The sequence below is a fragment of the Protomyctophum bolini genome (genome assembly GCF_963924005.1).
Source record: "Protomyctophum bolini genome assembly, chromosome: 14".
Taxonomy (NCBI): Eukaryota; Metazoa; Chordata; class Actinopteri; order Myctophiformes; family Myctophidae; genus Protomyctophum; species Protomyctophum bolini.
This window is the reverse complement of record NC_137875.1, coordinates 22,801,115-22,827,714: the sequence shown is the minus strand read 5'-3', so window position 1 is coordinate 22,827,714 and position 26,600 is coordinate 22,801,115. Positions and strand designations below refer to the sequence as shown.

Here is a 26,600-nt window from a genome sequence, read left to right as displayed (position 1 = left end):
AGGCATTCCAAGAGCAACTTTCCTTGGTGTGTGTGTGTGTGTGTGTGTGTGTGTGTGTGTGTGTGTGTGTGTGTGTGTGTGTGGTGTGTGTGTGTGTGTGTGTGTGTGTGTGTGTGCGCGCGCGCGCGAGTGTGAGGCGGAGTAGATTGTTATCCCTCGTCCAGGAGACATTCATTATAACATAATCATGTCCCACCATTAGAGCTACAGTTAAGTATATGTCATATTCGTGGGGGCCCATCGTCATATTCAGGACCCCTATAGTTGAGAGAGAAATGAAGCATGCAGAGACGAATACATGCATGTAAAGAATTGTGTTGCAGACTAAACTTTTTCATAGATAGCTTAGACTCGTAAAGACTTGTTACACATAGAGCACTATCATGTTGTATACATTTATAAAGTTTGTCGTTTACACATTGGCTTCTCCATTAATGTGTATTTTCTGACATCTAACCACCTAAAGCCTCAATTCTAAACTTCAGCATGCGACCAAGTGTCAAATCACCATTTCGACACTGTCAACGTCAAGGCCATAACATAACATACATTTTAAAACTAGACTATCTCTTCTTTCCAGCTAAGTCCTGCCCCATGCAGGAGCTAACTATTTTCATAGACAACGCCTTGGTAACTTCGGTTCCAAGTCCAACAGCCAAGAACCTTGCGTTGTCCTGGACAGTCAGCTCTCATTCAAAGCACACATTACAACGGTCACTCGATCCTGTAGGTTTACACTCTATAACATTCAACGAATTAAACCCGATCCTCACCCAGGAGTCAGCCTAGCTCCTTAAGTCATATCAAAACTTGACTATTGTAACTCTCTCCTTACTGGTCTAACGGCAGGCAATTCTCACATGTCTCCCCCCTTCTCCGCTCCCCTCCATTGGCTCCCGGTTGCCGCCCACACAGAGTACAAAACTCGGATGCTGGCCTTCAAAGCAAACAAAGGTATGGCACCCTCATATCTTCAAAGTCTGATCAGACCCTACAAACCTCCCACACGCTCAGATCAGCCAACGCAGGGAAGCTGGAAATGACACTTGAAAAACGCTGGGACAAAGCTCCACACGTCCCAAACTCTTCTCCCTTCTGACTCCAAAACTATGGAATGCACTTCCCATTGCAATCAGAACGGCAGAGTACAGACTCACTCCCAATCTCCCGCTGTAGTCTGAAAACCCACCTCTTCAGACTCCATCTTAGCCCGTAGCATTTGCCCTCGTCCTGTTGTTCTTGTTTACTGTAAATCGCTCTGGAGTAAGAGCATCTGCTAAATGCCTAAATTGTATATAAACTAAAACTTTTCAGATGACTGAAATATGACTAAAACTAAATTGATTTTACTCAAAAGACTGACTACAGCAAAATTTGCTGTCAAAATCAACACTGACACCAAACCAAACCTCTTTGCCAAAAACTAAATAGCTGATCTACAAGCTCTCAACACCTCTGCATTGTGTGCTTGTTCCCCTCACTCCCCTCATAATCCTTATATCACACTACGATTTGGAGGACCTCTTGTAGTAACTCTGAGTCTGAGGAGCCCTATATTCGTTGGTGAGTTGGAAACCAGTGGTTTAAACCACTGTCTCTGAAGCCACAGAATTTACTTTACTGTTGAAATGTAAAATTTACATTTTAACCAATTTTAACCATTTTAACCAACCAAAATCAAAGCAAATACAGGTAATTCGAAAATGTTATTTTTGTACTTTTGTGTTTCTCTTCTTTATATATTATAGAACCTTCAACTGACCCGGTGTTCCTGTGCAGTTTAAACTGGTCACTCACATGCAGGGAAGAAGTAGATAAATGACTGAGTCATGGAATATATTTTGTAATGGTCATCAATCCATCCATTCAGTGACCACGCGTGCCCTGTGGATGGAGGCATTGTCATCCTTGAAGAAACCAGCCCTCTGCATAGGCCTACTGTATAGGACAGACCGACATCTACTTCAAACTTCACCATTGGAGTTTGATCTCATGCAATGGCCGGGTTTATTGTCTATATTTAATTGACTTCTATGAGACTGGACAAAGCACTAGAAAGGTGACGAGGTCTTTGAGAATGAGACCTCAGGACTGAGATTTCCTGCATAATTAATGTATCATTAAATAATTAATTAATAACTAGGGTAAACTAAATACAATAAACACTGCTTTTCTCTTGCTCCTTTCTCTCCACAGTTTTTTTTTGGTGAATTAGCTTAGTCAATTAGGCATGGACAATTTTGATTTTTTTGTAAAGAATATATTCCAACTCTTTCAACATATTTAATTTTATAATAAGACGCTGCTATAAAATGAGATCTCGATCGTCGTCGATGTCTAGATCGCAGAAAGACAGTGCCGCAGTGCGTTTTAAGGGGGGGTGCTTAAGACCCCTAGACACTCTAGGGCCCCAAAAAAGCTCTCCAAACTTTTTTTTTTTTCTTTTTAAGGGTTCAGCCCCGCTGAAGTGTATGTTCCAATGAGCTTCCCACTCCTGACGTCATGTCTGCAGGAGATTGGCTGTTCAGCCCCTGACACTAAACTCCTGCCCTTAACACAGTGAAACTTTTAAAAGAGTTTTCAATCTCATCTGCGGGGCAAAGTATCGCACATTCGTCCCCGTTGCAGCTTTGACATCTGCTGCCATAGCTCCCCTCTATACCCCACGCTGGAATAGAAGGATATATGGTGCTTTATCCCGCTTTTAGACCCCATAGTAAAAGCTCCTTTTTTTACCCCTTTCTTTTTTTCTTTTTTACATGTCTCGTTTTATTTTTGACTTTTGTAACTTAAGCGTGCGTTTTAGTTGAATGTTTGTTATAATTTTCCAATCTGCTCGGATCGGTCGATGATGTCTAGAGGAATATGCTCAGGGATATAGAACTTTTTCACTTGACAGGAGTTCATACTGTAGACACAGTGCGCGTCTTGTAGCCTATACTCACCGCGCAGCTGAAACGAATTACTTGACCCTCTCCTCCTGTTTGACAAAAAGTTTCTGCGCCTTGTTGCGTACTCTCAGCGGATACACACGGTGTGGAATATGGCTTGGACCAGGTGGGACTTTTTATTCTCCTTGGGTTTGTTGGTTTCTCCGGTGTTCGTGTCCGCGGAGCAGCCTCAGAGTGGCTTCAGGAGACTCTACGTGTTGCAGCCCGGACCCAGCGGCTCGGACAGGGTCCACGTGAGCTCCATCTCGTCGCACTCCTCCGGCGGTGCCACGGGGCAGCCCCACTCCTACAATGTGGAGCTCTCCTCGGCCAGCTTCGGCGGTCAGGTCCGGACCCGCAGGATGGGCTCCAGCCAGGCGAACCCCATCCCGGTCCGCCAGCTGGACACGCAGCAGTTCACGCATCAGCACCAGCAGGTCATTCGGCACACAAGCAGCAGCAGTCATAACGTTCATCAGAATCACCAAATGAAAATGTCAGGGTAAGAAATTTAGTTTCAGAATCGGATAATTTATCTTAAATTATCACAAAATAACTTTTAAATTCAAACTCTAAACTACTTGCTTTTGTAAACATGTACCATAGCCCAATAAACTAACAGGTGAGATCAGCGACTATAACTAACTAGTAGTAGCCTACACATAGAATCATGTTTTATGAACAAAGACTAAGTGGTTTATACTGTATTACTGTATTTCTATATAATGCTCTAACATTTAGAACCCCCTCCATGATCCCTTCTCCCATATAGAGCTCTGCTCTCCTATTAGTGTTATTAGTGAATACATTTCAACACCACAGAGACCTCCACATAGTGTACAGTACACTAACAGGTGAGGTAGCCTACTATAGCTTCATACATTTACTGACACACTGGAGGCAGTGGAGGGGACAGGTGAGGTAAGGCCACTTGTTGTGCTGTGTGCATGCACAATTGCACGTTCGTGTGTGTGCAAACTGTGCATGTGTGTGTACACATGTTTTTTTGCAGTCCTTATCACTGTGTGCAGACAGTCACCAGTTGAAGAAAGCCTCTTAGGCCAGTGAGGTGAAATAAGATTGAGTTGAAATGCAGTGTTTTGACTTCTTCACATCTGCTGTTTGTCTGCGTGCAGCTCATGAACATGACCATAAATCCACAACAGTGTGCTGTGCATGCGTGCGTGCATGCGTGTGCGTGAGCAAGCGCGTGTGCGAGATAGAGACTATTAGAGAGTGTGTGTGTGTGTGTGTGTGTGTGTGAGAGAGAGAGTGAGAGTGAGAGTTGCGTGTGGGACCTGCTACAGCAGTGGTTCTCAAAGTGGATTCCAAGGACTCTGGGTTCCTTTAAGAGGGTCTAACTTGACCCTTAAAAGTCTGTAACTCTGACAAGTCCATTTGGTTCCATCTGTATACTGTCAGAGTTAAGAGACCTTTAAATGTAAAAGTTTGAGAACCATTGTGCTGCTACACAGTATGTCTCATCCCTGTGTGATTGTATTTGCAGGGTGAATGTCTGTGGAGGGCAGTGCTGTCACGGATGGAGCCAGTCCCAGGGATCACAACGATGCACTAAACGTGAGTTCAAATCACTACAGTGCAGTATGAGTACGGTGTAGCACAACACAATACAGTACAACGCTACACAACACAATACAGTACAACGCTACACAACACAATACAGTACAACGCTACACAACACAATACAGTCAGTGTAAACACAATAGTGTTAACACAACAAAATGCAGTACAGTATACATTCAAACTAACGGCAGCAACAATGAAGACTTGCAGAGTCGCTGTTGAAGTTTTGCTCAAGCCACACACTACATACTATAAATGAAAAGGGTTAGCACAGGGAACTGGTTAACAACGAGAATGAGTTATTCTTCCTTTTATGCAGCAGAGCAGGAATTGTAGGGAGAGAGAAAAGGAGTGGGAAATGCTGAAACAAAAACACATGATTGATTGACACTTCACCGCATCATTCGAGCAGTGAAAAAAGTTGAAGCCTTTGGTGACGTCATTATTCTCTGCTGCGTTCTACTGGGGAGGGGAGGAGGAGGGGAGCGGGTGGAGGGGAGGCGGGCTCATAGGTTGGTGAACCAATAGGAAGTCTGCATCGGTTTCCAGCGCTAGTTTGTTCCGCCCCTCTATGCCCAGAAAAGTATAGGTCTCTTTCAGGCTAATGTGTAGCTGACGGCGTGTCACTGGCTCTTATTGAGAATGACCTGTGAACACGGCATTACTCCTGTAAACATTTGATGTTGACAATGAACTTGAAGGTTGAATTGTAAGAGTGAACCTCAGTTAGGTCCATTTCCATGTACACTCGGGGTAAATTAAGTGAACACTGAGGATTTTCACTGTGCAGACAGTCCTGAACTCCAGCCAATCTGCCCCAGGCAACCACAGCGTTCTCCCCGGTGGCTGACAGCAGCCTCAACATCCCTCTGTTCTGTCCCCCGTACACACACACACACACACACACACACACACACACACACTATATGCATATACATTAGAGCATGTGATAATATTACACGGGGACTGTTCTGGTGGTGCAGTTGTGGATGATTAACAGTGACAGATCGTTCAACAGCTGTGTTCTATGGTGGCCCTTTATAGAAATAAGAAGGGCGGGTGGGGGGGGGGGGGGGGGGGGGGGTGGGTGGCGCTTGGCTGACCTGGGATCTGCCCACCTGCGGTATACCGTGATTAAACTGCCTGTGTTTTTTTGGTCCTTGCTGTCGAGTCATGAGAAGGCTGTTTTTTAGTTTTCACACAGAATGGACTGTGGTGTGTATGTGCGTGCGCTCGTGCGTGCATGGGTGGCCGACCCGTGCGGCCGTGCGCACAGCACCTGTGTGTCTGTGTGTTAGGGCAGAAAGAGAAACAGGTTTGTAATGGATTATACCTCTTGGCCCCAGACACACCGGCCAGATCATATTCTTATTCGACCGGAGGGCTTTACCACTACCTGCTTGTTATATAAGGAGCAGACAGGTTCTCCACAGCTCCAGGCCTTTTTTTCTGCTGGACCTCCTACAGGGAGAAAGATTGCTTGTGCTCAGGCTCCTGGGAGGTACAGGAGGTCCCCAGGTTTCCACGTTTAATAGGCCCCACTGCAGCTGGCTCTGTCAACCTTGTGGACAGCTTGCAGGAGGACCTGTGTGTGTGTGTGTGTGTGTGTGTGTGTGTGTGTGTGTGTGTGTGTGTGTGTGTGTGTGTGTGTGTGTGTGTGTGTGTGTGTGTGTGTGTGTGTGTGTGTGTGTGTGTGTGTGTGTGTGTGTGTGTGTGTGTGTGTGTGTGTGTGTGTGTGTGTGTGTGTGTGTGTGTGTGTGTGTGTGTGTGTATGAGTTAATGCATTCACATAATGTCATAAGGTGTGTGAAAGCACAAGAACATGTTGTGTCTGTCTGGGTGTTTGTATTTGCCTTGTGTTTATGGCTCAGTGTTTAGTCAGCTACGGGCCATTAGGAGCTGTTGATAGCCTGTACATGAAGGTTCTGTGGCCCTTGCAGACTGCTCCTTAACTAGGCTGTTGTTGGAGAGAGCACGGCGATGCGAGGGTGCATGGCATTGTGGGAGGGTTAAGGTATTGCAAGACATGTAACTGTTGCATGGAGAAAGGGCTTTTGGTTTACATTGATACACTGAAGACAGTCCTGCACAACACTGATTGGCTCATTTGAAGTCAGGACTAGAGTCATACCATACTCCCATTTACCGTACCCTTATTAGTGGGAGCTGAGGACAGGAATCCAAAGTGAAATGTGTCAGAGTGAGATACTGTGTATACACTCGTTGTGTTGAATAAAGCTTATTTTTCTTCATGTAGATTTATGGTCTTTCTGAGAAAATGAAAGGGAGTTCTTAAAAGCATCCTCCCTTCTCTGTGTTGTGCGTTCGGGTCATAGGTGCTGCTAAATTATTTCTAATGTCTAAATTTCCACTGTGAGCCATGTGAATATTTCCTGCTGTGAAGCTGGAGGGAGGTGGTGAGCAAAGACGTTTCCCCTCATATTGCTATTAATCTGCACCAGTGGACTGCTGTAGGCAAGCCTCATAAATATGATAGATTTTGCGACTGTGTTTGATGAATTAGTTATGTGAATAATATTCAACTCTTCCCCTCCCATTCACTTTGCGTTTGTTCTTTTGCCACATGGAAAAACAGAACGATAAGTCACACTATAATATAGTATATAGTATCATATCTGTTGAGTTTCCCTATTCAGCTCTGTTTGTTTTTCAACATCAGCTCCTTCCTCGCCTGTGATAGAGGACAGATAAGGTTGTAAAATCCATGGTTTGATTTTAAGCCCCCAAACCTCTTCGCCACACAGCATTGACAACAAAGGTTCCTAATAGAAATGAATCGCATTGGTTCTTGTGCTGGGTTTTACACATGGCCACAGTAGCCGGTTCAGCAGCCATGCATAAAGTGCTCTTTCAGGTTGTCAGTCACCAACAGCCAGCCTAACCTCCCACCAAGACAGGCATTTAAAATCTTGTGCATTAGAAACTGTGAAAATGTCACCCTGCCAAATGTTAAGCAGCAGCATATTTAATCCTGGATAATTTCTGTGTTAAGTCACGGACCTGTAAAGGTTTTAGCATAGCTTTGGAGAACTTCAAAAAGAAAGCACAACTTAAAAGAAGAGTGACAGTCAATACATTCCTCCTCAACATACTGTACCATGCTTCATATTCATACTTCATATATTCATATTCATACATTCATGCAAAAGTGCCATTTTCCTTTCAGGCCTTGCTGAAACAAAGCCTATTTTATACATTTTCGCAAGGCAGTCGCTTCGGCTTGACAATCAGTTATTTATCGCACCTGACTGTCTTCATAAATATATTACACTGAAGAAGAAAGACAGACTAACCTGCTTTGGATTCTGGTTTGGCCTCGGAAGAACACTGTCCATGTTTGCTTATCACCTTGGCATCAGCTGCAGACATGTGATTGCAATACACAAAACTCTCCCATTTATCCATAATGGACTATGATTCAATAGAGACGATGGTGAGCCATTCCTGGTACTTATTGTCCTGGCTGAAGTAAAATGTCTGTGGATTATTGAATTGCTGGGTCAGAATACCGCTCTTTCTTGTCCAATGTCCACTGCAAGTGTAAACAAGGAGTATATTCTAGTCTGAATTGATCAATGAAATATAGTACTGATCTGACCCATATGCACACAAGTACAACATATAGTCTATATAACGTATACACAGTACTACTTAGTATACATCTTGGCAATTCTACCTCGCATAAGTATATCTATTTTTATAGATAAAAGGAGCTGAAGGAGATGCATCGCTTAACAATTAGTCATCAATCAATCAGTACTCTCAGCTAGTGGTTTGAACTTCACTCAACTGAGTCCCTACTGTATAACGAAAAAACATTGCATGGATGAACCCAGTGATCCCAAGGTCATTGGGGTTTCGGGTCTCGCAACATCATACCCCTCACTCGGGTGACCCAGCCGGGGTGATCAACTCCCGACTTACGTCCCAGTATCTACCATAGATCAGTCACATTAGGGAAAGGCCAGGGCCACACAATCCGTTGCTCTGGAACTACTCTGCCGGGACTGGGAGGTGGAAGGACTAGGCTCTGTGGGTTGACTCCTGTCCGGGCCCCTCCTATGTCTCACCACTCCTGCTCTCACCAGGTCAGGACCTGTGCGTTGCACCAGACTCCCAGCACCAGACACTTCACCAGGTCCACTCCTGCTCTCACCAGGTCAGGACCTGTGCATTGCACAATACTCCCAGCACCAGACACTTCATTCAGGAGTGGTGGATTCTTGTGTGTGAATTAATTGAGTATGGATTTCTATATTCATGCAGTAATGTGTTAATTTTTGTTTGGCTGAAGAGTGGAGCTCAAACCTCATCGTCAATGATCATGATCATCAACATACTATCACCAGTGACCAGACTTAATCAAGCATCATCATGTGAGTTTTGGAAAAGCCAGAATGTGGGAATGTGCATGAAGTGCAGGGTTTCACAGCCTAGGACCATCTCTCCCCTCACAGAGGAACCTCTCTTACCCAGAAAATAGCCTGTCTCAAGTCTCTCGACCAGACCAAACAAAACATGAAAAGATTTCATGTCACTTTTCATTGCACAACACAAGAACTGTCATTTTTCATGAAGCTATTCTGTCTTGCTTTGTTTCTCCTTGCTTTTTGTTCAGAGCAGTATGAAACTACAGTATATCATATATAGTCAGCCCTCCTGCCTTTTCTCTGGTTTCTTGGAGCCTGCATGTCTTCCAAAGACTTCACAGGAGACGAAGATAGCCAAGTTTTGCCGACTGAAGATGAAAGAAGTGCAATAAAAAGTTCCTTTGTGTTAATGCTCCTCATATGACTCAAGGGAAGGATTCTTTAAAATTAATTACAGAATGTTCATGTGACACCAGATTTTGTAATGTTTTTAAAATCCTCATAACCTAGTTAATTCAATCCTATCTAATGTGATCTAGTAGTTCCCCATAACACACGTTTTACGAATTCTGTCATGAACCCCTTTTGGTGTTTTAAACATTATGTTATAATTTAGCTATTGAAAAATAGCAGATCTACAAGCTCATAGAGCGGTGAGCTTATAGATCTGCTATTTTTGAAAAAGCGGCAGACCCTAAAACGCAGCAGCATGCAGGGACCTTAACTGTGCTGTCAGTTGCTACCATGCTCAAATGTCCCTGAAACAGAGGATCTCTTTCAGGTTTCATATCCTGGTCTTCTTTCCTCTCCTATTAGGTTTTTTCCCCTCCTTTTAACTTTCTTTCTCTTTATATTTAGAGTTGCTAATAATTCTTTCTACCAATTTAGTTGTCAAGCCTCCTCCCCACACATTTCCGTGTTGCCACTGCTACTATCCATTAGATCCCCTGCCAGTGAAGAGCCCCCACCACTAGCTCCTACTCCTCCCACTCAACACCCATTGCTGACAGGTATTGTAGCACCACAGACGCTCAAATACAAGAGACGCTCGGATTTGAACCCAGCACCATACATTTATAGCAAGGAAGAGTACATTCAGCTTTCCTGCTGGCAAAGACTGAATTTGTACATGTGGAGTACTATGGAGTATAAATGAGTCTTTAGCTCACCACCTGCAGTAGTTCAGCTCTAGCTGGAGAAAAACCTGGACGGCATCTCCTGCTGTTGAAGAAGTTATTCAAAGGCTTTGGTACAGTATGTAAAGTGGGATGAGCATAGACGTTATCAGTAAATAATTAAAGAATGTCTTAATTGACTAGGCTCTCCCGGTGCCCTTTGAGCCGCTTTGCTGAAGGTTTACTGTGTTTTCCAATTCAACATACAGTACAGCAACTGCAATCACCACAGAACACTCCTGTGTGAACTCTACTGATGGACACAATAATGAGCTCTAATGGGCCTGGCCACCGGGCATTGAGGCCCAAACTGCTTGAGTCAGCAAGTCTCCAGGTGTTCTTTGGCCATCCTGCAAAAAAAAAAAAGCGAGAGGAGAAAAATATGTTCTTCAAACATTGCCATGAAAAGACTTAATTTGACGGGAGGGAACATACTGTATATAATAATACTGTATGGTTCGGTGGCACATCTAGAGTTTGGGCCGCTGGGCAGGCACCGTACTTCCCTCTATTCCTTGCCGATGTGCGAGCCAAGTTTGAAGTCAGTCGTCCCCATATACCGCGCATGCACATGATTCACCATATATGTGCATACAGTGTGGCACATACTGTATGTGTGTTCTAGATCTCCATATTGTATGTGCCTATATAACATCAGGTTTGTTAATGGTTATGTCTGAGTAATGATGACATGCCTACGGTGTATGGGGTTTGTTTATGGTTAGGTCTTAGTCAGAGTGACGTCAGAGGTTTGCCCAACCGCCAGTCCTACCTTCAGCAAATTTTAATATACACTAGTCCACCCTAGCCATTTGATCCTCTGTCCCATTTTATTAAGACAAACATGCGATATAAATTTTGAGGGGCGCTAGCCCCTACTATGTCCAGCTTTTGGTGTATGTGCAAACACAAGCTTTGTCCTACACAAACATTAAATGCCATTGACAATGAATGACAATTTTTTTGTGTTCGTGAAGTGTAAACACAAACATTGTGTAACACAAACATTGATGACAAAAGTGAGGACACAAATTGTGATGGCCGGCATGAGATGATGTATGATGATAAGAGCCCCTCACTTCACATGGGTGTGATTTTCAAATGTTGCATACTTTATGTCATGTCTTAATTGTGTTTCTAAACCATAAAGGTCAGTTCACGGTCACTACTGCATAAACGATCAGCACTGACCATCAGTCCAGTCTATTCACGTCGCAGCCGGAGAACAAAGCGCTTCCAGTATAGTATTGTGAACACACAGGATATCTAATCTGCTGGGGTTTATATAAAGTCATCGCAGGCCAGTGGATTGATAAGGCCATCTGCTGCCCATGGGGAACAGAGAGGCCCATGGGATTGCTACAGACAGGTGCCTTATCACACAACTAATCTGGACCCCAGGGCAGGGGGAGGGGGGGGGATCAGGTAAAGCTGAATGTAATATCCCATATATTCATATGTATCGTCGTATCTTTCCCCTAGCCGCCTATTTCTCAATTCATTGAACATCTGCTTCGGCCATATGCAAGGCTAAAGACTCAAGAGTCTGTCTGTCGCAGCCTCGCAGGTACCCATTTAGTCTGTGCAATTCCCTACATTCACATTGGGTTTCACAGATCTGGCATCAAGGCAGTGACATAAAGAAAGTCATTATATGCATACATGCCTCTCAGTTTATGTTTCTCACCGTAGCCTGCTACCACATGAATGCAAGCACACAAACATATGTATGATGCATACACCCCCTCCCCACACACACACACACACGCATACATGCGCATGCAGGTATTTGGAACTCTTGCAAACTCATAGTAAACCTCTGTGATCAGCAGCCACAGTGTACTTTCATCAGAGAGAGAGGATGTCACTTTAAGTGATTTATTTCCTGTCGCCTGTTAAATAGTAAATCGGCATCAGTTATTTCGTCACCCTTGTCAAAGAACAGCGCTCTTGTGTAGCGAGTGGAAGAGGTGGAGCTATTCACAAAAACCACATGGCAGCCTCAGTTCTAGTCGGGTGCAGTGAGGGGATTGTATAATGAAAACTATTTACGCTAGTCGGAAAAGAAAGCAAAAAAAATAAAAGGCTGTGCCGCGGCCCGCGAGTGGAAAAGTGTAGCGTGGTTATATTTCGAAACCTAAACATAAGACCGCGTCAAAGGAAAAAAAGACAGGAGTGATGTAATCTTTTGAAGTAATTGCCCCTCAGTGATGGCCATATGTAAGAGGCAGGGGAGGGGAGGCGGGTGCCTCAGTGATGGCCATATGTATGTAAGAGGCAGGGGAGGGGGGTGCCTCAGTGATGGCCATATGTATGTAAGAGGCACGGGAGGGGAGGGGGGTGCCTCAGTGATGGCCATATGTATGTAAGAGGCACGGGAGGGGAGGGGGGTGCCTCAGTGATGGCCATGTGTAAGAGGCAGGGGAGGGGAGGGGGGTGCCTCAGTGATGGCAATATGTATGTAAGAGGCGGGGGAGGGGAGGGGGGTGCCTCAGTGATGGCCATATGTATGTAAGAGGCGGGGGAGGGGAGGGGGGTGCCTCAGTGATGGCCATATGTATGTAAGAGGCAGGGGAGGGGAGGGGGGTGCCTCAGTGTTGGCCATATGTAAGAGGCAGGGGAGGGGAGGGGGGTGCCTCAGTGATGGCCATATGTATGTAAGAGGCAGGGGAGGGGAGGGGGGTGCCTCAGTGTTGGCCATATGTAAGAGGCAGGGGAGGGGAGGGGGGTGCCTCAGTGATGGCCATATGTATGTAAGAGGCAGGGGAGGGGAGGGGGGTGCCTCAGGGGAGGGGGGTGCCTCAGTGTTGGCCATATGTAAGAGGCAGGGGAGGGGAGGGGGGTGCTCGCTACCCTGCATGTGCTCATTAGGACGGTAAGACCCCATGCTTTGAGCAGTGACAAGCTTTGACACACAGAGCAAAACATTCTTTTCTTCTTCATCGTCTCCAGTGCTGTGACAGACGCCTGACATGCCTTTTGGTTGCTCTTTCATTAATCACTTTCACAAATCCAAAAGCCACTAATTAGGCTTAACAAGTTGAGTGAGGCACAGAGGAGGGACACGCCCTCAGGGACCCTTGAGGATTCAGGGAGGGACAGGCCTCTTTTACTAAACCATTTCCGCTAGCCTAACACACACACACACACACACACTGTACACATGTGGCACGCCATTTGGTAGGTGCAAAGACTTACACAATAACCATTCCACATAGATTAAATGTGTTTGTGAAAACATCCCTAAACACTATTAAAAATGATTATTATTTGCGATTATTACACTCGCGCAAAAATGAAGTTGTACTTATTTATGTGTTATCGCGGCGCTCGAACCCTACAGCATTCATTTTTTAGCGGTCCTTTTCATATCGACAAGGAACAGGGGTCTTGCTACAAGCTAAGGGACTACTAAAATGAATGTTACACTGTATGACTTTAACTATGACATTTTATGTCTCTGGGCCACATGGCACACTTTGTCATTGAACAATGGCAGCCGTTATCTTCTCCCTTGTGAGGATGGAGCTTAACTGTAATTACAGTCTAACTACCAGCCTCCTGCACAACTTCAGGAAACACACTCACATACAGTACAACACATGCACATGAACACACACACACGCACACGCACTGTACACGTAATGATGGCCATCAAAGAGTCCAGAGGACTTAATTGATTGCAGGACCCTGAACGAGGGAACTCTTAAACTCTGAGCATTGCTGTGTGTGGGATGGATAAGCTAAGCTTGCATGAATGTGTCTATTGACGTTTCACAGACAATATTGATTTTGGCAAGAATGTTCTGTAGGTTTTTGCCTATAGCCAGTTTTCCCTGAGAAGGAACCAGAGGGACCCCTGAGATGACATCATACTTATGTAATTCAGCATGGGAACTTTGTGCATGTATTTGTGTGTCTGTGGGTATATGGAGGACCACGTGTGTATCTACACACGTAAACAGCTTGTGTTTAGTAAAATTTGTCCATATGTGTGCATCTGTTTCTGTGTGTTTCTGTGTGAGTGCGTGTTCTGTCCGCATCACTATCTCTTTCACTCACTGTCTCTTCTACTCCTTGTGCTGCAGCCAACTGCATACCCCACTGCCAGAATGGAGGAATGTGCCTCAGGCCCCATCTCTGTATCTGCAAGCCTGGTTCCAAGGGCAAGGTATGCGAACAGAAGACAGTGCCCACCTCCCCCTTTCCAGCGCTGCCAGGGAACGGACACACCAACGGACACACCAACGGTCACACAAACGGACACACCAATGGCCACACCAATGGCCACACCAACGGCCACACCAACGGACATAACGTGATACCCCAGCGGCCGATACCCCAGCAGGTTCTGCCACAGGGTTACGCCCCTGCCCCTGTTCCGGTCAGCAACATGGCGCAGATGAGACTGACCGTCAAGCAACCCCCCACGATGGTCCGGCCTCAGTACATCCAGCAGCAGTGAGTATCATCGCCAAGCATTACACACCCACCCGCCACAGAGAATCCCAGTGACATCCATGTCTTGCATTGTATATTATGGTTTGAGAGGGTTTGGAAAATCGAGTTTAAAAAAAGTGTCATTCCCCAATCCCCACCAATGTGGTTTTGCTTCACACCTTCTTACAGTTTATTGGGAGAGGCGTCACCGTGTTATTTTCTTTCAAACACCAGCCGGGCTGGTCTGAGGGCTCATCTGTGGATAATCATACAGGCATTCTGTTTGCCCCCCCCCCCCCCCCTTCCCCCACCCCAACCTCAAGTGAAATCCACATGACATTAGAGCACAGTGAATATGGAGGTGTTTTCGGCAGGGGCGTTTTTTTTAAACGGCGCTACCCCACTGTGTTGCTATGCATTTACTGTATCTAGCCTTTACACTCTCATTATCACCATCCATCAGTGTTGATAGGTGGACTTTCTCTCAGCATTTTAATAAAATGCAGTTGAAACGCCACTAACTCCTGCTGCGGTTAGCTGTTGGTTTGTTTTCCCTGTCACTACAGTAGACGGCTGGAAAATGTGCAATCGCATCAGACATGGTAAAAAAAAAAAACCCCTCACTTGTCAAGTCTAATCGGAGGGAATGCAGACCTGAAATAAATCTCTGTTTTTCAACTGAATGTGGGGCAACGCGTTGATGGAAACGTCCGAAAATTACCTTGCAGTGTCCATGAAATGTTGGCAACAGGGCAAGGGCGACTCCGATATCGATGAATGATATTTTAAACGCTAATGAATAAGTTTATGGGTTATGTTCTACGTATGCTCGTCGTAAAATCTCGAAAGGTTTTTCTTCATGCATTGCTCAGGCGAGCGTAATTGCTACCAGATCTGTGTCCTCGAAAGCTGCTATCAATTTCCAGAGGGGATTTATATCTTTCTCGGAGCTACTCTACCATCGCCCACGGCAGCAGAGGAGCATGCCATCTGATAGGATGAAAAAATATTGAAATAGGCTAATCTCCAGGTCAATGAGACCTTAATCAGATCGATTAAGTACGTATGCACAAGCAACAGGAAGGCAAACGGAGGAAGAAAAGTTTAAAGTTACTCATTATCCTACTACAGAAAATGTAAAAGATCAGCAGAATATATATGTACTTTATGCAAATGTCGGTTTTTCAGATAATATTTTGATATTGCACCCGCATAGAGATTAATCAAGTATTTTATTTGGAATGCAGCTAGCAGCTTGGTGACTGGTGCAGTCAGTGTAACAAGCATTTTGCGTCCACAATATATATGTGAAGTCATATGAGTGGACTATGATAGATAAAAAAGCCAAGTGGTGGGACTAGGACCTGTAAAGAGTCGATACAGGCTTGCAAATTTAGTATACTATTTTCATGCAGCCTCAAAACGTCTCTGTTGGGCAGAAACCTAATTTGTCCAGAGCGACTTAAAGGGGAATTTCACCCTAACCCTTTTTTTACAAAAGTAAGTTGATAATTATGTGTAATATATATATATATATATATATTTAAAAATAAATAAAGATATAGGGCGCTGGTATCTGGAGCTGCTCCTTCTATTCAGCTGCTTCTGGAGGGGGTCTAACGTCAGCTCACGTAGACCAGGAAGAGTGCAGTGTCAACAACGCATGGAGTGTTGCTGTCACATCATCTAGAACAGATGTGAACAAAAACCAATTGCGCGATTGAATAGGAGTTCTAGCGTTAGACCCCCTCCAGGACCAGCTCCAGGACCAGCGTCCTATAACCTTTTTTACTTTTTTTAAAGGGTTAGGGAGAAATTCCCCTTTAATGTGCAACATCAGAGTAAGTTGCATGAAACCTAGTCAACAATCAACAGGGTAAGAAGAACAGAGCTACGAAGTAACCAGCCTAGGTAAACATCAAACCTAGCCTCTGTCTAAACATGCTATCTAAATATCATACTTCATCTGTGGACATCCAAACACGTCTAAATTACAGACATAGCATAATTATGTGAAGTAACCAACATCTGCATAGCATAACTACTGTAACATCTGTCAAAATAGGCATCAAGTAAAGATACAAGTGCTACTGTAGTGTGAAGAGGAGCGTTTTGAGGGATGGGGGAATTGATTTTGCACATTTAGAGTTGTACAAAGTCCAACTCCAGTAGATAAATATTGAAGCCTATAGCCACATTTATATGGAGATCCTTAATGGCAGCGGAATCAGAGTTAGCGTGCACTGCAAACAAGCACACTCAACAGACATTTTACACCCTACATTTCACAAAATACATACTCAAACGATTATGTATTGTTATGGGCGTTACACTTGCAAAGCGATTGACTTTGCTTGTAATATATTTTCAATGCGAGGCGAGCAGGCATGTTGGGAGGCACAGGAAATGTGATAGGCATATTAGCGACCAGTGTGCGCTATCCCCACATCTCGCACACGTCCACCCATGATAAGAGTTGCAATGTGTTTTGAGCTTTTTTCTACGCAGTAAGTGCATCTTTTCACGCGCAGGGTGGAGTGCGATCTCGTGGATCCAATTGAGAAAAAAGGCCCTCGTTGTTTGTAAAGCGGACGTATAGCTGCTTTGGGGACTCCTTATATGGTTATGGCTAAGTTAAAAACTTAACTTAAAAATAACTTAACTTAAAAAAAGAATAACTTAAAAATAAATCTTAAAAAAACCCAAATATGTATGAGCTGCGTTCGCTTCCCGCGTTTGCGCGTCTTACTGGTTTATTTAGAGTACCGGTAGGCTAATTGGTTTAAATCTGTTGTTGTTGCCACTGTAAGGTCAGGACTGATTTGCGTCTCGCCAAATTTTCTATTTTTTCCAAAGAAAATACTGTGCTTGGGTGGCGAATGCACAGTGGTGCATCCGGTTTGGTCGAGCATTACAGCGTGTCAGCTCTTGCCACACTGCGAGCTTGTAGATCTGCTATATCTGCGATATACAGTATCGTTATTTTCAGATGAGGGTCCACGGCCAAATACATATAAATTGACATGAAAACGTTTTTTGAGAACCACTGGTCTATACAAACAGAGTTGGCCGTGTTCAGGGGATGGAACCGGCTGGGGCAGCACCTGTCAGCAGGGTACGTTGGAAAGGGAGGAGTAGGATGGAGAGTATGGCTGCACGACAAGATTGCCAAATATTACAATATTGATACGATTTACGATATTGCCGTTAAAATGTCGTATTCTATTATTTTAAGTGATATCATCATATCATCATAATTTTGATATCGCAATACCGTTGCCTTTTTGCGATACTGATATCGTGCATGTTCATACCTCGATAATGATATTGTTACTGCTGTCATGTTGTAATTATTTGCAATTTATTCGTTTATTATTTTCTAAATATATATTTGCTGGGTTGTAGTTCCGTCATTTCTGGTGCTATGCCTATTGCTTATATATATGGTGCGAGTCTGCAATGGTACACAATCGTTGTTGCTTAGTGTGTCGCTGAACAACAGGTGTGTGTTTAGTTGTAACCTTTACATCAAGACATATTGACATATTGTGTGATTTAAATGTCTTATTCATGTAATTAATTGTATTTCAGTGCATCGCTGTGTTATGGGCACTTCAGAGGGCAAAGAACTCTTTCATTCCCTTCGGTTATGCAGCAGCACCAGTGAGAAAAGAATACCTTACTCGTTCTTAGTCCTTTGGGAGTGACAGGTATGATAACGATATATTGTGCAGTCTTAATGGAGAGGCAGCGAAAGTGAGACAAACCTAGCAACTACTGTACTTGCATTAGATAATCTGGGTCTTGGGAGGAATGAGATCTGGCAACAGTTTATCCTAAATCCATTGCGTTCTGCGGAATTCTCTGGCCAAAAAGTCCCAGGAGGAGCTTTAGATTCAAACAGTGGGCATGTGCACATACGTCAATTTTGAAGCTTTCATACAATGAATATAGTTTATTATCAGACCAGGTGACTACCAAAAAAGACTGCACAATGCATCTTTATAGACCTGCCCTGGAATTCCACTATCCTACAAATTTCAGCGAACGGCTGCATGAAGACTAATGACTCTCACGGAAGCATTTTGTCTGTGTCAGCGTAGGGATGAGCGATTACAGAGATATCACTGGCACTGCTCCCACAAGCAGCATGGACATAATGCCAGTTCCTCGCAATTCATGTGTGGTTTTAGGGCTAAACTGTGACAAAGAGTCCCTCCCCATCATTCCAGTTCGACCCATAAATCATAGGAGACAGGTTAATGTTACAGTAATGGCTGCCACAATGGTTCAGCTGCTCAGGTCAAACGGTGCAGCAGAACGTTGGGGAGCTTTACGACAGTGAGCTTCTGGTTCTGGTAACCTTTCGAACTGTCACCGCAAGGGAAACAAATCGATGGGTAAAAAGCACGGTACCGTTCGGAGCAAATAAGGCTCGTCCCCTCCGGGACAAAAAGATAAGCGTGAAATGTGTCTTTATACTGTATATTGTGCCAGGGAAGGCTCACTGTGAAGATAAGCATGAGATGTGACTTTACACTGTATTTGTGCCAGGGAAGGTTCACTGTGAAGAATGGGCCTCATTGGCTGACCTCTGAGAAACCCTATAATGGTTCTTCACAAGATTAGACAAATGGAGTCAGTTTTGTATGAAATGGTTTATGAAACTCTCGAGTGTGAGCTTGAATAAATGTATATAAAACACAAACTATGGAAATTGCCGTGCACAAATACAGTGACTTGATACGATGTAGTGAAGTTGGTTGAAGCGCAATGTGTACAAATGAAAGCTGGCTCATCAGCTCTGAGGTATTTAAAACCAAGCACATCTCGAATTTCAGTAGCATTTATTTCTTGCATGTTTTGGTTTGAGGTGGAAGTGGATTCCAACTAAAGTATGTAAACTATGTTAAAAAGCACAATTAGACATTAAACATTAGACGTTAAACATACTACTTGCATGCAAACAAAAATATATATTTGCCTATATATTGCAATTAAGCTACTTTCCTGAGGGGCAAAGAGAAACCTGTCTGTGCCACGCCGCTGGAGGGGAATTCATGTGCCACGCTTGTTTTTACTTCAGTTATGCCAAGAAAGGGAAGGAAGAAGAAATGAAATGAGGCAAACGGATTGATTGCCTCTATAGGTTCCTTTGTTCCTAAAGCCACCGGCTTCACCAAGTAAACGCAAGGCCCGACTGTCTGCCTCCTCCTTGGCCCTGGCCCGTGTCCACAGCGCCAAGGTTTGAGGATATTCAGTGACACCCGCACTGTAAACTGTTAAGGTCATTAAGCTCTAACAGAATGACCTTGCTTGACTAATGGTAGTCTTTTACGGTCAGCCCAGTGGTATCTGGTTCTACTGTCTGTGCTGCCGCGGGGGCCAACTGCATAGTTGTCTGTCTAAACTTGCACCCCTGTGGTTTGTGCAGTGTCCTGACTCTTGGAGAGAGCCAGGGGAAACATGTCAAGCACTGTGGGTCCTGCGGGTGAAGCATGAGCGCCCCAGTTTTTTTGGAGAGCGCCGCCGATGAGTAATGACTCTTTTAGAAGGTTCCCCGCTTTCTATTTTTATGCTCCCCCTCCTTCTATTTTGTTTTCTTCCGGGGGGAACCCCCCCAACGGATGGCCTTAGATAGTACCCTGTTTGTTACCCACTGCCGGGTCCTGAAGCATACCGTATAACGCAGTGGTTTTCAACCGTTTTCGTATCAAGTGCCATTATTTATTCAGCATTTGAACCAAGGACCACCATTTGATGAGATTTATCCTCTCAGACCCCAAATATTCTATTGTCGTTGGATAAGATTCTGTCCAGAATTCCATGCTATATCGATGTGTTACCATATAGAGATAACAGGCAAATGATCAAAACAACAATTCTTCTACATTCTCTACTTTTGTAGACTTGAAAATTAAGTAAAGCTGAGTAATACATTCGACCAAATGGACCCGTGAGGGCTAATTTGGTCTAATGTATTACTCAGCTTTCATTTTACACTCTGAACCAATAATTGTTCTGGGGAACACCTGGAACCCCCTCCAAGGACCACTGGTGGTCCCCGGACCACTGCTTGAGAACCACTGGTATATCCTGTTTGAGTCACCCGCTGGAATATCGATCACATCTGCCATTATGAACTCCCATTCTACTTTCCCTTCTTCCTCGATGTTATACACACACAACCGCTTGTGGCAGCCATAAGCTGAAGCTGAGTGGGTAGAGAGAGGCCTCCTAGGAATCAAAACGATAGCCCGGTCCAGCCGCCATGTCCTCTCAGTCTAAGTGTCAATGGGCTCTATAGTCTATATGCACACACACACCATTTTGGAAAGAACTTGGGCCCCTTCCTTACTTTCTTCACATGTGTTATCAATGATACTAATGAAGGCTCTGTTCCATTCTGGTCAAACAGAGTCAGGGTGCTGCTATTGTGCACATTGGCTCACTGGAAACACTCTGTTACACCAGTGGGTCTCACAGTGTCCTTAAGTGGGTTCCAAATGGCCATGTACAGGTCTGTAACTCTGAGAGTGTACAAATGGAACCAAATGGACCCATATATTGGTCCATTTGGTTCCATTTGTACACTCTCAGAGTTATGGGGGTTCTTGAAATTAAAAGGTTTGCGAACCACTGTACACTAAATGGAACAGAGCCTTAATTAGTATCATTGTCCATTGTCCCCTGAGCAAGATACTTGGGGTTCAGGGAGTGCTGGGATGAGGTGACCGCCGCGACACACCCATCTTTGGGGATATTAGTGACAGTATAGCTGTCAGAAAGGGGAGTGATTGCAACAAGATGACACGCTGTCTCTCCCTCCCATGTTGCCTCTTCTTCTCTCTTGACTTGTGGTACGCTATGTGTTGCACAAGCCAGACGCGGCAGGCTCGTTGGGAGCTCTCGCCCAGTGTCCGGGGACTGTTTTCTTTTCTTTTTATGGGGTGCGTGTGGAAGTGTGGAACGCTCGCAGCAGACGCAGGAATTTCTTCACACACGCCGAAAATCCGACCGGTTACCGCATCCTCTCAGCCTATTTTGTTTCTTCATGACGCACAGGCTCAAATAATATTATCTTTGTAAATTCAGCCGACTATATGCGCTCGAGTCCAAAGACTCTTTTCGGAATAAGTGGGGTGCACATGTCTACTGCCTCAATCAAGCCGCCAGAACGACCCAACTAGCCGGAACAAAGTGCTGACAAACAGGGATATCCTCCCCTTTTCCTCCTCTGCTACAGTCTGTCTGCCTCACGTCGTAGTATTGTTGTTATCCAAGAGGGCTCTGGCTAGGTTCAGCGGGTTCGTTACACCAGAGCAGTGTGTCAGCCAGGAGGAGGACTTGGAAGGGGAGAGAGAAAGAGAGAGAGATAGGGAGAGAGAGAGAGAGAGAGCAGAAGCCAGCAGTGAAGTGTGTGGCCAGAGAATTGAAGAAATTATACCGAACACTGAGGTTTTAGAATAATAAAAGCTGATAATTCAAGAGTATTAACTATTTGGATGTCCCTTCCCTCTACAGATGCGTTTGTGTAGAAATAAGTGAGATCTTGTCCCCAACACTGCAGACTAGAAGACTCTTGTAGTCATTCCTTGGATGCTGTGAAAAATCTTTTCCTGTTTCTTTTTTTCCCCTTAACATTTCTCTCTCTCTCTCTCTCTCTCTCTCTCTCTCTCCCCCTCTCTCTCTTTCTCTTTCTTTTTTTTCTTGTATTTAATTGCAGACCCTCTGCCAGCACACCTGGTCTTGCCAGATTTTTTTGTTGAGACTGGAATAAGAGCTTATGTTTATAACTTCTCTCTTGCCCTGACTATTTCTCTCTCTCTGTTTCTGTCTCTCTCTCTTTCTCTCTCAGTCTTTGTTTGGCTCTCTTTCTGCTCAGATTAGCTGTTCAACGCTGGCTTATTTAGAGCTAAGCTTCTGCAGTAGTGATTGTATTTATTTGATGCCACAACAATATTTGTGCCCGCCGCCGGTAGTGAAATCCCTTAGTAGAGCACCCGCTAAATCCCGACACGCGGATTCTACTTTTTTTTCTTTTTTTTTTACCGTGAGAAACCTTCAGAAGTGACTGACCCTTAGCAGCAATCCCGTGTCATTGTTTATGCTGTTCACTTCTTGCTAGCGGAACAAAGCTTGACCTCCACCTGACCTGCCCCTAGTACACACTGCATGACAATAGTCCCCCTCCCCCTCCCCTCTTTAATAGAGCTGTGCACTTGAAAGCGTAGTACCTATATTGGTCTTGTGTAGGCTCTGAACAAAAGACCCTTTGAAGCCCAAACCTGCAACCCATAGCCGGCTTACAGTAGTAGATGAAGTCCAAGAGATAAGGGGTGATGAGACTTCCATGTAATACAAAGAGGCAGAGACGTGCAGGCCCTGATCCGACGCAGCAGAGCAGCTTAGACAGATATACAGTGTCGGTGGTAATTGCCACCTATTCTCACATGGCCCATAATATCTTCTCCACTCCAGAGACACTCCTGTAAACAGCAGACCAGCTGCTCTCTATCTCCACAACACTGAAGTCTAGTCACTGCCAAAACGCTCTCTGAGTGCACTCTAAGCATCTCTCTCTCTCGCTCTCCCTCCCTATTGTGTCCCTATTATGGGCATAATTGACGAATGTTCAGTGAAAATATGCGAACATTTGGTGAAAACACCAGTTACGACTCCGATACGTTGTGGGCTTTTAGAGCAGCTGTTTTCTGCAAAGCGATTTGGTCCGTGGGGAAAGAATTAGTGGGACAAGGATAGACCCCTGGGGGACCCCGGTTAATGAAGCATATAGGGTTTACACACATAGTACACCTGCGTTCTCTCACACACACACACACACACACACACACACACACACACACACCTCCCATTCCACGCAACCGATGATCAAAGTGGATCATGCAACAATCAATAGCGGCATTGAACTTCAAGAGAGAGGGAGTCCAGGTGGCGCAGTGGTGAAGTTCAGAGGTGTAAACGTCTGATGTGGTATACTGTACATTCAGTGTACAGTGGTGAAGTTCAGAGGTGTAAACGTCTGATGTGGTATACTGTACATTCAGTGGTGAAGTTCAGAGGTGTAAACGTCTGATACGGTATACTGTACATTCAGTGGTGAAGTTCAGAGGTGTAAACGTCTGATACGGTATACTGTACATTCAGTGTACAGTGGTGAAGTTCAGAGGTGTAAACGTCTGATGTGGTATACTGTACATTCAGTGGTGAAGTTCAGAGGTGTAAACGTCTGATACGGTATACTGTACATTCAGTGGTGAAGTTCAGAGGTGTAAACGTCTGATGTGGTATACTGTACATTCAGTGGTGAAGTTCAGAGGTGTAAACGTCTGATGTGGTATACTGTACATTCAGTGGTGAAGTTCAGAGGTGTAAACGTCTGATGTGGTATACTGTACATTCAGTGGTGAAGTTCAGAGGTGTAGACGTCTGATGTGGTATACTGTACATTCAGTGGTGAAGTTCAGAGGTGTAAACGTCTGATACGGTATACTGTACATTCAGTGGTGAAGTTCAGAGGTGTAGACGTCTGATGTGGTATACTGTACATTCAGTGGTGAAGTTCAGAGGTGTAAACGTCTGATACGGTATACTGTACATTCAGTGGTGAAGTTCAGAGGTGTAAACGTCTGATGTGGTATACTGTACATTCAGTGGTGAAGTTCAGAGGTGTAAACGTCTGATGTGGTATACTGTACATTCAGTGGTGAAGTTCAGAGGTGTAAACGTCTGATGTGGTATACTGTACATTCAGTGGTGAAGTTCAGAGGTGTAAACGTCTGATACGGTATACTGTACATTCAGTGGTGAAGTTCAGAGGTGTAGACGTCTGATGTGGTATACTGTACATTCAGTGGTGAAGTTCAGAGGTGTAAACGTCTGATGTGGTATACTGTACATTCAGTGGTGAAGTTCAGAGGTGTAAACGTCTGATACGGTATACTGTATATTCAGTGTACAGTGGTGAAGTTCAGAGGTGTAAACGTCGTCTGATACGGTATACTGTACATTCAGTGGTGAAGTTCAGAGGTGTAAACGTCTGATACGGTATACTGTACATTCAGTGGTGAAGTTCAGAGGTGTAAACGTCTGATGTGGTATACTGTACATTCAGTGGTGAAGTTCAGAGGTGTAAACGTCTGATACGGTATACTGTACATTCAGTGTACAGTGGTGAAGTTCAGAGGTGTAAACGTCTGATACGGTATACTGTATATTCAGTGTACAGTGGTGAAGTTCAGAGGTGTAAACGTCTGATGCGGTATACTGTACAACTGTACATTCAGTGTACAGTGGTGAAGTTCAGAGGTGTAAACGTCTGATACGGTATACTGTACATTCAGTGTACAGTGGTGAAGTTCAGAGGTGTAAACGTCTGATACGGTATACTGTACATTCAGTGTACAGTGGTGAAGTTCAGAGGTGTAAACGTCTGATACGGTATACTGTACATTCAGTGTACAGTGGTGAAGTTCAGAGGTGTAAACGTCTGATACGGTATACTGTACATTCAGTGTACAGTGGTGAAGTTCAGAGGTGTAAACGTCTGATACGGTATACTGTACATTCGGCTTGGACAGGCGCTACGAGTATATACCATCAAGTGTGGGACATATTCAGCGAAGGCCGATCTGTTCCTGAACTGTGGCGACTCCTACAGGTCGGTCGCTTGTACAGCAAGGAGAAGAACCAGGTTGGACGTTCTTCCGCGTGCATTATTAGCTCCCGGTGAATGCTGCTTACAGTTACATTACTAGCTCCCGGTGAATGCTGCTTACAGTCGGAGTATAAAAAAGATTCATGTGTATCGGAGGAGATGTGTGCTTATCTACCGTACATGTTCCCATTTGGCTATAGGGGTTAGCAGTGACAGGAACCTGACAATTGGGAATCGGCAGGGTTAAAAAAAACTGGTGAGTGAGTGAGTGAGTGAGAGATGGAGACAGAGATAGAAGGAGAGGCTGAGAAGGAACTGGTTGGAGGGTGAGAGAGAGTGTCTGCCATGAGTCTGCAGGTGTTCAGCTGAGTCAGCAGAACCAGCCTAGTCCTGACCTCTGACCTGAGGTCAGAGGTCAGGACTAGGCTGGTCACCAGAGGAGGATATAGTAAAGATATGTTCACCTCACTTCTGCGAGTGGAAGGCTAATGAGTGATTTGCTAATGAGTGACACACACACACACACACATTACGTGTGCGTGCCGTGCACAGCACGTGTCATGATTATCTTTTACAATGCATTATGAGTACTTCTGAGTTCTTGTAACTGTAATTGTATAGTGTTATGAACAGATTGTAATGCATTATACGTATTAGTGATGCGAGATTAACACATCGGTATCGGAATGATTTTAGTTGTTTTTAGATTAATCGGCATCGGTTCGATTAATCAATCAGACCAATTAATGAATCGATCCGATTAATCGGTCGGTCTTTACAGTTAAACAAGCCCAATAACAGCTTGAACAATTAAGCTCACAATATTAAATATAAAGGTATTTAAGTTAAATCTGACTTGCCTAAACCAGTAGTGCAGTGCAGATACCCTGTTACATGTATTTTTCAGAATGGACAAAATTATTAAAAACATTCAATACAGAATGAGATCATATCGGTAATATCGGTTATCGGCCAGCAATTCATTATATCGGATATCAATATCACCCAAAATGTCTCATCGGCACATCCCTAATACGTATGCTTATTATAATGCATTATAATAAACATGGGATGCACAGCATCATCAGTAGATATGTATTTTTGAAAAATCCAAATTTAGCCAAGTATAAAATCATTTAAAGTGGTTCAAATCTAAAATGACAGATGCCTTCCGGTGTGCGCATTAGGGCATACAGTAGACTTAAGCATACATAGCTCTCGCAGACTCCCATAACAAAAACAGAATGGCTATTTAAGACGGTGTGGTGGAAAGCAGAGCTATTTACAAGGCTATCACATTCTGTTTATTTATACTGTGCAAGAGGCCCCATCATATGGCTGGACCATGATTCTCCTCTCTCTCTCTCTCTCTCTCTCTCTCTCTCTCTCTCTCTCTCTCCCC

General features: G+C 44.3%; 2 protein-coding genes across 6 annotated transcripts in view; one reads left to right on the top strand and one right to left on the bottom strand.

Annotated features, from left to right (window-relative positions):
- LOC308327786 (long-chain fatty acid transport protein 2-like) overlaps positions 1-26,600 on the bottom strand; it is a 512,892-nt gene that overhangs the window by 101,250 nt on the left and 385,042 nt on the right. The gene's annotated exons all lie outside the window — the stretch shown is intronic.
- The window catches only part of ltbp1 (latent transforming growth factor beta binding protein 1), a 150,677-nt gene continuing 126,679 nt past the window's right edge, over positions 2,603-26,600 (top strand). For all 5 annotated transcript variants that reach the window (XM_080782388.1, XM_080782387.1, XM_080782389.1 and 2 more), the window contains exons 1-3: positions 2,603-3,432; positions 4,438-4,508; positions 14,169-14,541. In XM_080782388.1, coding sequence (XP_080638514.1) covers positions 3,044-3,432; positions 4,438-4,508; positions 14,169-14,541 — 833 coding nt within the window. In that variant the 5' untranslated portion in view covers positions 2,603-3,043. The remainder of the gene's footprint in view (positions 3,433-4,437; positions 4,509-14,168; positions 14,542-26,600) is intronic.